Source organism: Phyllostomus hastatus, unplaced genomic scaffold (genome assembly GCF_019186645.2).
Source record: "Phyllostomus hastatus isolate PE091 unplaced genomic scaffold, TTU_PhHast_1.1 phas_contig_62, whole genome shotgun sequence".
Taxonomy (NCBI): Eukaryota; Metazoa; Chordata; class Mammalia; order Chiroptera; family Phyllostomidae; genus Phyllostomus; species Phyllostomus hastatus.
In genome coordinates, this window is record NW_025333921.1 from 16335756 (window position 1) to 16350980 (window position 15225).

General features: G+C 34.1%; 1 protein-coding gene and 1 pseudogene across 7 annotated transcripts in view; both read right to left on the reverse strand.

The window, feature by feature from the left end:
* The window catches only part of MYO9A (myosin IXA), a 234135-nt gene that overhangs the window by 167509 nt on the left and 51401 nt on the right, over nt 1-15225 (reverse strand). For all 7 annotated transcript variants that reach the window (XM_045848730.1, XM_045848731.1, XM_045848733.1 and 4 more), the window contains 3 exons: nt 14286-14375; nt 10232-10348; nt 4846-4980 (listed from right to left, as the gene is read on the reverse strand). In XM_045848730.1, coding sequence (XP_045704686.1) covers nt 4846-4980; nt 10232-10348; nt 14286-14375 — 342 coding nt within the window. The remainder of the gene's footprint in view (nt 1-4845; nt 4981-10231; nt 10349-14285; nt 14376-15225) is intronic.
* Nucleotides 7416-7545, reverse strand: LOC123825355 (annotated as a pseudogene).

The window sequence follows — 15225 nt, forward strand, 5'->3', positions numbered from 1 at the left end:
TAAAAACTTATTTAAAAACTTTTTTTCACAAGTATTGCTATATAATGGTCACCTCCAAGTGGCACTAAGAAAGTTTTTTCCTCCTTCTTCTTTTACATAGCATGGCTAACAAGTGTACTAGGTAGTACAAACATGTGGACTTTTATAGACATTACTAGCAGTCCAAAATTCCAACCCATCCCCTCCCTGATGATGATGAATCTTGCCCAATGTTAACTATTATCCTAACTTCTAATAGCAGTGACAAGATTCACCTTTTTGAAAATAGTATGTAAATAAAATCATACATACATATTTTTTCATCTGGCTTTTTTTACTCAACATTATGTTTCAGAGACACATTCATGTTACTGGATTCATTCATTTTAATTGCTATAGAGTAGAGGTTGTTGAACACCACATTTTCTCATTTATACATTACGTATGGCTGCTATCTCAATATAACAGCAAAGTTGAGACCATATACCCGCCTAAAATCCAAAGATTTATGTAGCTGTTCCTTGACAGAAAAAGCATGCCAAAATCTGCTACATAGCATTAGTTCTCAAACTTTAATGTGCAACAGCATCACATACAGGGCTTGTTAAAACACAGACTGCTGGGCCCTAAGCCCAGAATTTCTGAATAGATATACGGTGGGTCCAATATTTGCATTTCTAACAAGTTCCTTGTTGATGCTGGTGTTACCACTAGGGGTAAGGGAAGAAAAAACTTTGAGAACCAATGTTGTAAAAAGTATTTAAATGCAATTTATTCCCCACTGTACTGTCGACAGACATTACACTCATTTCTAATTTTGGGCCATTAAAAATAATGCCATTTTGATAATTTCTGCACAAAACTTTTGGTGTATGTTTACATGCATTCTGAGAGTGAAAACACCAGCTTATAATCTACACTCGTATAACCTCAGAAGATACTTCCTAACAACTTTCTAAAATGGTTATACCGAACTATGCACTCACCACCAGTGTATGGGACTTCCTCATGCACAGTATCTCCCTAATTCTGCTTTTCATTTTAGCCATTCTGGTGAATATCTAGGGGTATCTCATTGTGGTTTTAATTTTTACTTCCCTGGTGACTAATAAGAAATCTTCTCCATTTTCACTACCTCACATGCCTATATTCATGATAAAAAACTCTAGAAAACATCCTTGCCTTGCTCTCAATCTTAGGGGGAAAGTATTCAGCCTGTCTCAATTAACTATGACATTACCTGTAAATTTTTTGTGAATGTCTTTTATCAAGACATTCCCTTCTATTTCTAGTTCACTAAGGGATTTCTTTCTTTTAACATGAATATATATGTAAGTTTATCAAGTATATTTTATACTTCTATTGAAATCACCATGAGGTTTTTTGGGGGTTTTTTCATTTGGGTAACAGATGAATTAAATTGATTGAAGGTTAAATGTTAACTCACATCAAAAAAATCCTCCACTTGGTTCTAACATATTACTCTTTTATATTAAATCTTGCTGAAAGTAATTTGCTAATATTTGTTTAAAAATTTTTAATCTTTGTTTAGGAGTAAAATTGACTTTAATTCCCACTTCTAATATCCTTGACAGATTTGAATATCAATGTTCTCTTGGCTCCCTAAAATGAGTTGAAAATTGTCGCTTTTTCGCTATTTCACATTACAATTTATGTCAAACTGGTATTATTTCTTCTTTCATGTTTCACTGGTGAAGCCATCTTAGCTTACAATGTTCTTTATGGAAATATTTTTAATTACATATTCAATTTTTTAATAGTTACAGATTTTAAATTTGTATTGCCTATATGTCAGTTTTGGAAAGTATTTTTTCATATTATTTCATAAGCCTACTTATAAACATAAAGTTGTTTCAACTAATGGGGTCTCAACCTAAGCTTGTGGAGGTTGCCAGGGGGCTCCTCTTTGCTGTTGAATCTGGAGAAAATCCTGTTCAGCTTCTCAGATTCTCAAGCCTTGACTCCTTCAGAATCAGTAGCTCTCTACCAGAGTAGAGAAGTCCACAAATGTTGGGCTCATCTCCCTGAGTTTCCTTCTTACAGATCTAAGAGCTGTAAAACTTTACTTGTTTGAAGGTACTCAAATATATTGGCAAGTTTGATCAAAATGTCCTAGTCTGACATCCCCAGAAGTGAAATAGACAAAAGAAAAATTCACTAGACTATCAACTCCTCAAATAAGATCCCTGCACTCAAAGTTTCTATCTTCAATACCAAGACAGTGCCTGACACTATCATTACTTTACTTATTGACGAAACAATGACCTGAAGGATAATTCTAAGCAAGTAAAGGAACTAAGAAGAGAGTACTATTAAAAATAAGGACAAGAAATATATTTTCAAATCACAGAATCCTCTTTTGGTCTCTCTCTTATTCCACATTCTCTCTAACAAAACCCTGATTCAGGATTCAGTCACTCACCCACACTACTTCATTTGGCTCATAGATTATGCCCTTCCCTCAGTTCACTTCTCTTCAGTCCATCTTCCCCATTTCCAATTCAGATCCTCTGCTAAAGATACTTCAAATGCCTCCTCATTCTCTAAAGAAAAAATTCTAATCTTCTCTTTATGGTATACAAGGCACAAAACTATCTGACCTTAGGCTATCTCATGAAACTTACCTTTCTTCCTGCCTACATTCTACATTTTGTATCCCATATTTTAGCTACACAGAACTATTTTCATTTCATCAAAAGTGCTGTGCCATTTTATGTCTCACAGTTTTAAGGATATTGTTATCTTTGTTTAAAATATCTTTTCACCACTGACAATCTGATAAACTCAACCTTCTATTCAAAATTATACTCCAGATTCATCCTTGGGAAATTTTTGCAGACCTTCAGGAAGTCCTAATCAACTTCACCCTTTATATCACTACTTTACCCTATGTCTAATTATAGCACTTACTATCCTACATTGCAATTATTACATCTTATGCACTTAAGTACTACTTTTGAACAAACTGTAAAGGTGTACTTCAATAATATCTTCAAGATGTTTTCTACCAAAGAATCTTTGCTAATTTTCTATTTCTCCATTTTCAAACATTTTTATCCTCTAAACTGATATTGTATTCAAATTAATTTAACATATAATCACTGGATACCCATCTAATACCAGGTACCACTGATAAATAACACTTAATATTTAAAATGCTTTAAATCTCTTATTCCCAGCAAATCCACTTTAAAAGAAAAAACATGAGCAGAGAAAGAATAAAATAGATAATAAACAGGTATAAGGTTTCTAAACTTTCCAGAAAGTACCTCAAAACCATATGCATTACATCACAAATTACAAAAGAGAAAACTAAGATGTAAAAGAAAAAACATATATGCCTTAGTTTGTTTTCAGATCCTGTAATTCCACAACACTGCCTAAAAATATAACATTCACAGTAGAAAATCAATGAGAATCAACTACACCCAAGTAGTTATGAACACATTTTTATAAATGGTTTTATTTTTGTATATGTTTTTAGGTAAATAAGGCATTTCTTATGGATCCTCCATGTCTAAGCTAGACTTCTAGAAAAGGTAAGAATAATTTCAGTTCACAATTAACAGAATGCATTTCTTCTTCAAAAGCAATTTAAGCAGTCTTCTGTTTAATGATCTACAGAACAGGTGATGCTTTCCTTTGTAAAATACAGAACACAGTCAACAAAATGCATTCCTTTATCCTCCAACACATACTCATTTTCAAGAGCTAAAAATTCTAATATGGCACTAACTAGTTAAAAGAACACTGGACTAAGTCAAGAGACCAATCCCAACTCCGCTTCTGATGAAAAACAAAAATTATAGAACCAGAGTGTTAAGGTTTGAATATTTGCTTTAGGCATCATCTCTAAAACTAGAATAAAAATAATAGCACCTGCCTATGAAACAGTAGGCAGTACATAATGCTAGCTAATATTATAGCAAATAATACTGTCTTTTAACAGCTCTATGGAAGAGTCTAATTAAAAAGTCATGTGTTAAAATCTTTAAGCATTCATTAAAATGACCAGACCAATGCTGCCTCTGCTAGCATACTCAGTTCTTATTACCCTTTAAGCAAAATTGAGGTAGGACAGAAAGCAATGATAGGGAAGATATTTTTTTTTCTGTTTTGTAGGCCTGTTATGGTCTTTCTGTTCATTTTATTTGTTCACCATTTCCCTTGAGTTGAATGTAAACCCTGCTTCTGCTTATGTTCTCATACAAACTGAAATACTGTGCCACAACCTTAACTTGTTACTGACTTCAACTTGGCTTGGAGAAAGCCTCCACATTTTCTTTTACTCTGTATTTAATCTAAGAATTCTCATGGAAACCAATGGCTCACTCTTCCTATACTAAATCAATTTGAGCTTCTCACAAGAAATATCTAGTTACCAATTTTGGTCTCCCTATACTGTCCTGTTTACTATTAGCCACACTCTGAGTTGATTAGGGATTGCATTAATAAGCTCCTCTATCCCACTCTGGAACTAAGAGGCCAAAGCAATCAAACAAGCATATTTTGCATTACACAGTGACCAAGCTCATGTCATCAATTAAAAATCAACAACAGAAACCCAAAACAAACCCACCCATTTTTCATTCAAAGGTACAATCAAACAAGCACATATTATTAAATCTACTTGGGACCTACTAAAAAACAACAACAACCCAGTATGATACAACTCAAAACCTGTCATTTGCTTACACTAATATGAAAACTACAATATCTATATTGAAATCCAAGATTTAAAACACTTATTGTGACTATGACTCAAAAATTTATGTGTATGTATGTATGAAGGTGGGGACTGAAGGAATGTCAGGGGGGCAAGTATATATACATTTAGGTACTTACTTGCTCCAATTTAAAGATGTGTTGATTAAAGTAGTGCTGTAAACGTTCATTAGCAAAATTAATACAGAACTGTTCAAAGCTGTTATTTTCATAATCTTCAAACCCAAAAATATCAAGAACACCAATAGACAAAGTCTGTAAAACAGGAAAAAATTATAGTTAAAAAAATGATGCTCAATTTTAGTTCATGAATATCATTTACAATATAAGGAACAAAATGCTCAAAGTTCTACAGCAGTGGAGAATAGATTGGGGTGGGGGGGATGGCTAATGTTGAACCAAATGAGCACAAATAAAAAGCATTTTAGCTTTGGCTGGTGTAGCTCAGTGGACTGATTGCCGGCCTGTGAAGCAAAGGGTCTCCAGTTCGATTCCCAGTCAGGGCACATGCCTGGGTTGCAGGCCAGGTCCCCAGCAGGAGTCACACAAGAGGCAATCACACATTGATGTTTCTTTCTTTCCCTCTTTCTCCCACCCTTCCCCTCACTCTAAAAATAAATTAATTTTTTAAAAAGCATTTTAGTTCTCATCATCTTCATCTTTTCTTTTTATCCTATTTTAGAAATCCAAAAATTTAACACATAAGATCCACTGATTATTCTACATAAATGGACAAAGCAGGGTTAGCAGCCTGTTATCTCAATCTCAGAAATCCCTGAACTCCAAGAGTAAAAGGAATGGAAACAACAAGTTATGAGAAGACAAAAGTTGCTTCAATAAAACTAGGTCACTCCTATCTATGCCTTGTTATTAACCAAAAGGACCATTCAATTTCTACTTTGACTTCCATATCCCAATAGATTTCTGCTTTAAAAACCAAGCTGACAAGAATGCATAACCAAGCCCTGGCTGGCGTAGCTCAGTGGATTGAGATCGGGCTGGGAACCAAAGTGTCCCAGGTTCGATTCCCAGCCAGGGTACATTCCTGGGTTGCAGGCCATAACCCCCAGCAACCGCACACTGATGTTTCTCTCTCTCTCTCTCTCTCTCTCTCTCTCCCTCTCTTCCCCCCGCCCCCGCCTGCCTCCCTTCCCTCTCTAAAAATAAATAAATAAAAATCTTAAAAAAAAAAGAATGCATAACCAGCTTCGTGCAAGCCAGAAACAACACTGAATATCAGAATATATGGTTTCTTGAGGTTAAAATTTTAATTTTTATTTAAAAAAAATAGGCCCTAGCCAGGATGGCTCAGTTAGCTGGGCATCATCCCACAAAACGAAGGGTCACTGGCTTGATTCCTGGTCAGGGCACATGCCTAGGTTGCAGATTCAGTCCCTGGTTGGTCCACATGCCAGAGGCAACCAATCTATGTATCTCTCTCACATCAATCTCTCTCTCCCTCTCTTTCTCCCCACCTTCCCCTCTCACTAAAATAAATAAATTTTTAAATGTCTTTTAAAAAACTGCACAAGGTTTGTAATGTTAAATAGTTCTAAAGGAATTATTTTTTAAAAACAGGAATCTCTCCTCCATCCTCTATTTCTGCACCCTAGAGTCAACTACACTCAAATATTTTAGCTGTTTGGTATGGAATAGTATAGTATAGTATAGTATAGTATACAAATGCTTATTTTTTAAATAATTTTTGTTTTATTTATTGATTTTAGAGGAAAGGGAGAAAGAGAAAGGGAGAGGGAGAAAGAGAAGGAAAGAGACAGAGAGAGACAGAGACACTGATTTGTTGTTCTACTTATTCATGCATTCATTAGTTGATTCTTGTATGTGCCCTGACAGATCTAATGCACAACCTTGGCATATAGCACAGGTGGCAAACACAAGGCCTGCAGGCTGAATCTGGCCCTCCACCTTGTTTTATACAGCCTGGTAACTTGTTTCTACCTGGTGGCAGTGCTGAGCTCCTTGCCCCTAGTTAAGGAGCAGTTACGTATATACAGTCCTAAAATTAGATTAGGCCCTTTGAAGGCAACCACAAGGATAACGTGGCCTCCAGCAAAAAATGAGTTTGACACTCCTGGCATACAGGGATGAAGCTCTAACCAACTGACCTAACTAATTGGCCCTTGGCCAGGGCCAAATATTTATTCTTCTCTTTCTTGATATCTCACTTATAGAAATTATCTTCTAACTTCTTACTGTGGATGACAAGGATTTAACTCTAATATACCAAAACCAACATTCTTCTCACCACTCCACCTCATTCTTGAAATACAGTTGAATGACAATTTTGGTTAAATGAAAACAATTTTTCTCCACTGGTGCTAAGACAGATACCAAACAAACTGATGTAATGAGTTATACATAGTAAGACATTTTTAAAAGTCTCCAGTAAGTGATTTGTTTCCTATAATTATCTAAATTTATAAAATTCAGTTCTATTTCCTACTATCCCCCACCCAAAATAAAGTATTTTGTTTAATTCTGCTGACTAAATTCTAAGTCCTTATGAAAATAATAGCCTTCAAAAATAAGTCAATTTGGTAAATTAGATTACAATGAAAATTAATACTGTAACTATGGGCTTACACAAAGCATGAAAAGTTCAGATAAATGCAATTTTACATTTAAATTAAGTAATAAAGATGACATTTCTTTTTATTTTTTCCTTTTCTCCATGTCCCAGCACTTGATGACAGAACTATTGGAAGCCACTAACACCAAGAGGGCTGGAGCCCTTTCCCTTGGCCTCAGTACATTACAGGAACCAGGACAGTACACATGATCCCCACCGAGAAGAGGAGGATTAAAGATGACATTTCTAGGCCTGGGCCAGGTAGTTCAGATGGTGAGAGCATCATCCGGATAAGCCAGGGTTGTGAATTGGATCCCCAGGCAGGGAACATACAAGAATCAACAAATGAATGCATAAATAAGTGGAGCAACAGGCTGATTTCTCTCTGTCCCTGTCTGTTTCTCTCTTTCCCTAACCCCTCTAAAATCAGGTTTTTTCAATGTTAAAAAATTTTTAAATGTCTAAAATTTTTTTTTAAAGGATGACATTTCTAAACAGCCTGAAAAGGTAGACTATTCTATGAAAGTTCGCAGGAAATAAAAATGAAAATAATTTTTAAATAATTAAAATTAAATTCTAAAATGTACTATATTAAAAACAAATTCCAATTGGAAAAAAGTACTGAATATAAAACATTACATTCGCCTGGCTGGTATGGTTTAGTGGACTGAACACCGGCCTGCGAACCAAAGAGTCGCTGGTTCGGTTCCTAGTCAGGTCACATGCCTGGGTTGCAGACCAGGTCCGTAGTGCGGGGAGTGCAAGAAGAGACAACCACACATTGATGTTTTTCTCCATCTCTTTCTCCCTCTTTTCCCCTCTGTCTAAAAATAAATAAATAAAATCTTAAAAAGAAACAAAACAAAAAGATTATATTCTAAAAGTATGAGAATATTATATAATCTTGGGCTGAAGAGGTCTTTCTATGTAAGAAAAATAAATAAAGCAAGCCCAGGACAATAAACAAAGAGAATATCAGAATTCACTGCACAAAAGTTTAAAACATACGGGCTTAAAAAACACATGAACAAATCTTTACAATCAAGAGGAAATATATGTAATGTATGTCAAACTTAGGTCTCTACAATATCCACAATGATACCTAAAGAGGATAACAAAAAATAAATATAAAAATAGGAAACACATATAAAAAAATAAAATAGAGAAAACATGAGAAAATGCTCAATATTCATCTATCATTAAAAACATTGGCACCTTGGCTGGTGTAGCTCAGCTGGTTGGAGTATCATCCAGTAAGCCAAAAAGTCACAGGTTCAATGCTGAATTGTGGCTCAGTCTCCTGTGGGAGCATGTGCAAGAGGCAACCAATTGATGTTTCTCTTCCTCTCTCTCTTCCTCCCTTCCCCTCTCTCTAAAATCATTAAGTGTGTCCTCAGGTGAGGATAAAAAAAAAAAAACAAACACTGGCAACAAAATGGGCTAGTCCTCCTTATCAGATTAGCAGGTGAAAATACTGGTAACATCCATGTGAGGAAAGGAAATAGGGACTTTCATACACTATTAGTAGAAGTGTATAATGTTTTTTTGAAAAGCCAGAGTATTTTTTGAAAAGGCAAATTAGCAGCAGCTACCAAAATTTTAAAATCTATATATCCTTAAATCCATCAATTCATTTTAAGGATTTTTGTCCTAGAGAAATGTACATAAAGAATATTTGTTACATTATCATTTTAACAATAAAACAAATGAAATATACTTTTAATGGGTGAATTTATGGTGCACATCCAAACTATATATTACAGTTGTTAAAAAATAATGAGGCACACATAGATACAGGGAACAGACAGACAGCTGTCTGAAGGGAGGGGGTTTGGGGGACTGGGTGAAAAAAGTAAAGGGATTAAGCAAAAAAAAAAAAAAAAAAAACACCACCTCATAGACACAGACAACAATATGGTGATCACCAGAGGGAAATGGGGGTGAGGAGAGGTAGAAGAGGGTAAAGGGAAGATAAATGGTGATGGAAGGAGACCTCATTAGAAGGTAGTGAACACACAATACAATAGATGATGCATACTTTAAACCTATATAATTTTCTTAACAATCACTCCAATAAATTCAATTTTTAAAAAATTGAATATAAAACATTATACTCTAAAAGTGTAATAATAAAAAATAGTAAGGTAGAAATATTTTTCAAGACACACTAAGTAAAAAAAAATTACAAGTTGTAGAAACAATACAGATAGTGTGCATTAAAGGGGTTCTGTGGAAAGTAACCTAACAAGGCGATTTGCTCAAAAATTCCTAATTGGGCAGACCATGGTTGAGTAGTCATGCCCCAGGCCTAGTACTTCTTTAGTGAAAAGCTTTCAGCCAGCCTGTCCACTGTTCTTGTGCATTTAGGCTAACATACCTTTGAAATGCCGTAAGTAATACCCCTCCAAGGGGGTGTTAACCCCCAAGAAAGCACATAATCTCAACTATCCTGTTGCTTCCTCCCACCTTCATGTAATCTTTCTTTTTTCTCTTCTAATTTCAAATGCATAGAAGAACCCACAAAACCACTATACTCCACAGCATTTGAGATCCTGCTATTCCCTGGCATATGGTGCCAGTTTGGCTCAAATGATCCCGTAAAAATTTCTCAACAGGTTTGGACATTTCTTACCTTGACAACAATGTAATTGTATTTTTATGTTTAAAAGCAACACTACATGTGCATCTACAGAAATATAAGTACATAAGAAAAAATGTCTGCAAAGACACAGACTGCAAAGAACAGTTCCTCTGAATAGGGTAATAAAAAAAGAAATAAGGAAGGAAACAGCAGGGAATACAGATAAAAAATGATTCTTATGACTTTTATATAATTCTGTCTTTTTAAATTTAATGTATTAACCATTTTATTGACACAGTTTTCGAGGAAAAATATATAATCTATGGATTAAATACCTTGGTATTTTGCTCCAAATCTTTACTATTCAGAAGTGCGTGATTAATCCGAAAAACTATCCAGTCAAATAGGGCGCTATATAAAGACTTAGCCATGGAGTTCCTCACTGTCACAGCCTGAAAAAAAAGAAAGGGTTAGGAGTACAAGTGAAAATGGCAATAATTTGACTAAGATATTACAACAAAGTATGTTTTACTTTCATTCAAGAAAAGAAAGCTTACTATCACAAATTATAAATTAATTTTTCTCTCAATATAAATAGCCTATAATTGAAGTTTTCTATATACACTCATTAACTTAGTCCAACTCAAAGAATCCAGGCTAAAACTAATTGAAAGATAAGTGGAAATGCAGGTCACTCAGTTCAAAATAGTTTTACTGAAAAGCTGGTAAAGAAGGTATACTAGAAAGTTTACAAACAAATGAACCTTGCCAGCTGAAGTGGGGAAGACTATTTACAGACAAAGCAATAAATCTGTTAGCAAAAAGATATCGGCTACCTGCAGAATCCTAGTCAGACTCTTAAAATATTATCATAACAGCAACACAATTACATTCCTGGTTGTCTTCAGCTTGTTGTTCTTGTCATTGATAATAATCTCTACAATTTCTCCATCCCTACACAAAATAACAATTCTTTCATTATGGAGTTATGCAATTTATTTTCCCTGCACTTCAAATTTTTCCCAGTTTATGTAAACTCTGTACCATCTGCTAAATTTTTCTGTAAACCTGAAATTGTTTTAAAACATAAATTCTACTAAAGAAAATTCAACATTTAAAAAGTACTACAACCTAAAAGTGGGGCATGTTATCTTAGAGAGTCTTGTCTTAGCACTGAGGATACAATAATTTATGTATTTATCACCTAGGGACTATTTGGAAGCTTGTATATTCAGGTATATATTTATATTCAGTTCTGAAGTTTATAGGAAGTGGAGAGTAATGATTAATAACTTGTCTATCTTACAATCCCAGTTTCTATACTTACTCTGTGTGACCTTAGTCAAACTATTTAAACTCTTAGGCTACAGCTTAGCTTATACGTTTGCAAAATGAAGACAATACCATTACCTATACCATGCAGGTGATGAATGAATTTCTAAATTACAGTAAAAAAAAATATGAAAGCTTTAAATTTATGCACACACACACACACAAATACTAGCTAAACAACTAGCAAAGAGAAGACAGGTATCAATTTTCATCTTTAACATTATCAACTCAAAAATAATTTTAAAATGTTTACAAGTTCTGAAAGAAAAAGAAATGTGGCCCTAGAATTCTATACTTAGGCGAGTTACAACAAAGCTGTCTTTAAAATATCAATAAAATTATAGTAGAATATATAGAAAGAACTTCCATTTTATTTTTCCCAGAGGGGAAAAAGAGAAAAAGATAATCTGATCATACTCAGCGAAAGTAAAACACTTTGAATATAAATAAGCATAAGATATAAAAAAGAAAAAAGAAAAAAGAAAACACATTGGTTATCACAATATAAATGGGTTGAATATTTTTAGTTAAAAGACAGACCTTTATATTATATTAAAAGCTAAATCCAACCTCTTCATGGCTTATAGTACTATTTTCTTAAAACACAGTCAGATAGAATCCACATTTACCAAAGTATGACAATATCTATTTACCCTATAACTCCCAATATATATGCTTTCAGCCTCTGTTCTCTGAAATGCAGTCCTATCAAACCTTAATCTCAATAAGCCCAAATACTAATTAATATTTTCCCACCCAAATAAGACCTCAATTAGTGTCTTCTATCTCACTGAAAATAGTACCAATATAATTACAGTTGTATGATCCAGAAAATTAGGATGGATCCTTGATATTACTTCTTCCTCCTTGCTTCCCAGTAAGCAAACCACTGCCAGATTCTATTGATTGTAGCATCTAAATTTTTCTTGTTTTAAATATATTCATTTCTATCAATATCCCACCATTCTAGACAAAGCAGCAAACATCTTTCTCCTCAGTACCACTACAGCCTCCACATTCACTTTTATCCTCTGTTTTTGAATCCAAAGATGATCCTCAAGATTCCCATCTGCTGTGGTACATATTCTGTATCACATGTACGGAACTTAAGTGCAGGCAGGACTGTAAATATGATGGATTTCACTCCCCTAATTGTCTTATGTTATATGACAAAAAGTGAAGATTACATTTTAAAATTTAATTATGGCCCAATATCAGCTGATATTTTTAGTTAATCATAGGAAGATTATCCTGGGTAGAGCTGACTTAGAGAAAGCTCTTTAAAAATAAACTGATTTTGCCCCAACTGGGTAGCTCAATTGGTTAGAGCATCATCTCAATACACCAAGATTGTGGGTTCAATCTCTGGTCAGGGCACATACAAGAATCAACCAATGAATGCATAAATAAATGGAACAACAAATCAGTGTTTCTCTCTCTCTCTCTCTCTCTTCCTCTCCCCTGCCACCTTCTTTTCTCTCTCATAAAAAAAAAAAAAAGGTTTTTTTAAATCAATTTCTTCATCAGAGATTCTCTTGCTGGCCTAGAAGAAGCCAACTGCCATGTTGTCAGCAGGACCACATGTCAGGAAATGGCAAGTAGACTCTAGCTGCTGAGAATGGTCCCAGACATTCAATAGAAAGTAGATTCTCAAGTGTTACAACTGCAAGGAACTGAATCCTGTGGACAATCTGTGAACTTGGAAGAGGATGTTAAATTTCAGATGACATCATAGCCTTGACAGACAACTTGACTTCGCCTGGGAACCCTGAACCTAATGCCTAGCTAACCTGTGCCCAGATTTAATAATCCATGGAAACTGTCAGATAATAGTATGTATTTTATCAAGTGGCTAAGCCTATTATATACTCACAGAAAACAAATATACTCTCTTCCAAATGACTCTTCACACACCTTTTTTGTTTAAAATATTTTAAGAGCTTTCCATTGCTCTTCAGGTGAAATACTGAATTCATTTTATACCTAATGCGTAACACATTTCTGAGCACAAAGTTTTCAAATATTTCTAAATAAGTACACTAAACAAATGTAAATAAAAATAAAGCAGAAACTATAAAAACAATCTTAGAAAGTTTAAAGTCAAAAATGTAAGTAAATATAAATGTTTTATAATGAAAAATGTTGTTAAAGAAAATAGATAAACAGTGACCATTTATGTAAAAAAGGTTTGTTATTTTTCTGTTATTTAGAAAGGGGCTCTCAAAGTTGGAGACTATTAAATATGACATAAGATACCTGACATAATGAAGAAATGTAGACTTGTAGGCACAGTTAGGGGAGACCCAAAGTGGGATAAATAAATCAATGTCAGCCCACAAAGCATTCCCTACAGTTCAGTCACTATTTTCCCACCCCTGTATATTCTAATCTCATATTGCTATCCTATTTTTATAATTGTCATAGTTTGATTTCTTATCACTTTAATAAAATTGCACTATAAAATAGATTCCTGCTTCTATACACCTGATTAGTACAGTAAGAATAATGGCTCACTATAGCAAAAAAACCTCACCTGGAAGCTTTCTTATACAGATAATATTTAACATCATGGGACTAGGTAAAGTAATCTAAATAAAGAATATAAGAAGGAAAGACAAAGACTGTTGTAGGGCACCCTATCTTTCAAAGGTCAGAAGGAAAGAAAGAGTGAACAGAAAAACTGAAAAAGTAAACCAGGCGAGTTTACTTGGCAGTGAACTGCCAAGAGAAACAAAACTGCCTCAAGAAACTATAATCAACTAGGTCAAATACTACTCATTTATAATTCCACCTACCATCAATTCACCCCATATTAGTATGAAACCTAAGAATGGTGAACAAATTAGGATCTTTAAAAAAAATGAAAGCCTATTGCTACTATCACATTTGACTTTAAGTTTCCAAGTTGAATCTAAGTTCACAAATTCCAAAACCCTAGAAATATTTCAGTCAACACTTCTTTCTGGTTGTTATTTTCACTCTGTTAAGAGAAACAACACAAACCCAAACTTCTAAAAATGTTCAGAGTATTTCAATCCAAAGAAAATCTCTTCGTACCTCTGCCAGCTTGTATGGTAAAATAAGCTTCTCTCCCACTGTCACAGTCTTCCTTGTAACTAATGCTTCAAATAGCATCTCTTCTTTAACCTATACAGCAGAAAAGTAAATTCAATATATGATACATGACAATGGTTTGAATTAAGCCACATAGAGAAAAAATGAGATCAGCAAATATACAACAGAGGAAAAACAAAGACAATACACTGGGAATTATAAATATTGGCCTCAGGGGAATGTTAAGTGTCCCACACACTCCACTCCCCCCACCCCCAAAAAAGAAAACAAGGGGTAAATAAGACAGATGCGTCTTTTTAAATCAAAGTTCTCTCTCTGGTTATAATTAAAAAAAAAAAATGTTTCATTGTGCAGAACATGGGAAATACAGAATAGTACAGAAAACATTTTAAGATGATCAACCATAATGCCACAACCTGGAGAAAAGGAATGAACAGTGACAATACTTCTGGAATTCCAAGAAAATTGCAATGAGTACTATTTTAGGTTTCAGATATTCATTTTTATTTACAGATATTAAACTTCAAGATAAAGGTGATGCTTCCTTTGTTCTCTCTAGAGGCCAAAACTATCATAAATATGTATAATTTCAGTTCATATATGTATACATATATACATACATGTTAGATGTATTAATAAATATTGTATTATACTGTCAAGTGTATTTAACTCTTATCTGTATGGTATCATATTCCTATGTTTTTGAAATCTAGATTGATAACTTAGATCAAGCGTATTCATTTTAACTGTTATACAGCATCCCCGTATATTAATTACCACAGTGTGTGATCCATTCTACTTTTAGGCACTACTTTAATTTACGATTTTACACTTTTTGAAAATAAACTGCAGTGAATATTCCTGCACATGATTTCAAGAGTTTCTCTGAAGTATCATACATAAAAGTGGAATTACCAGATTG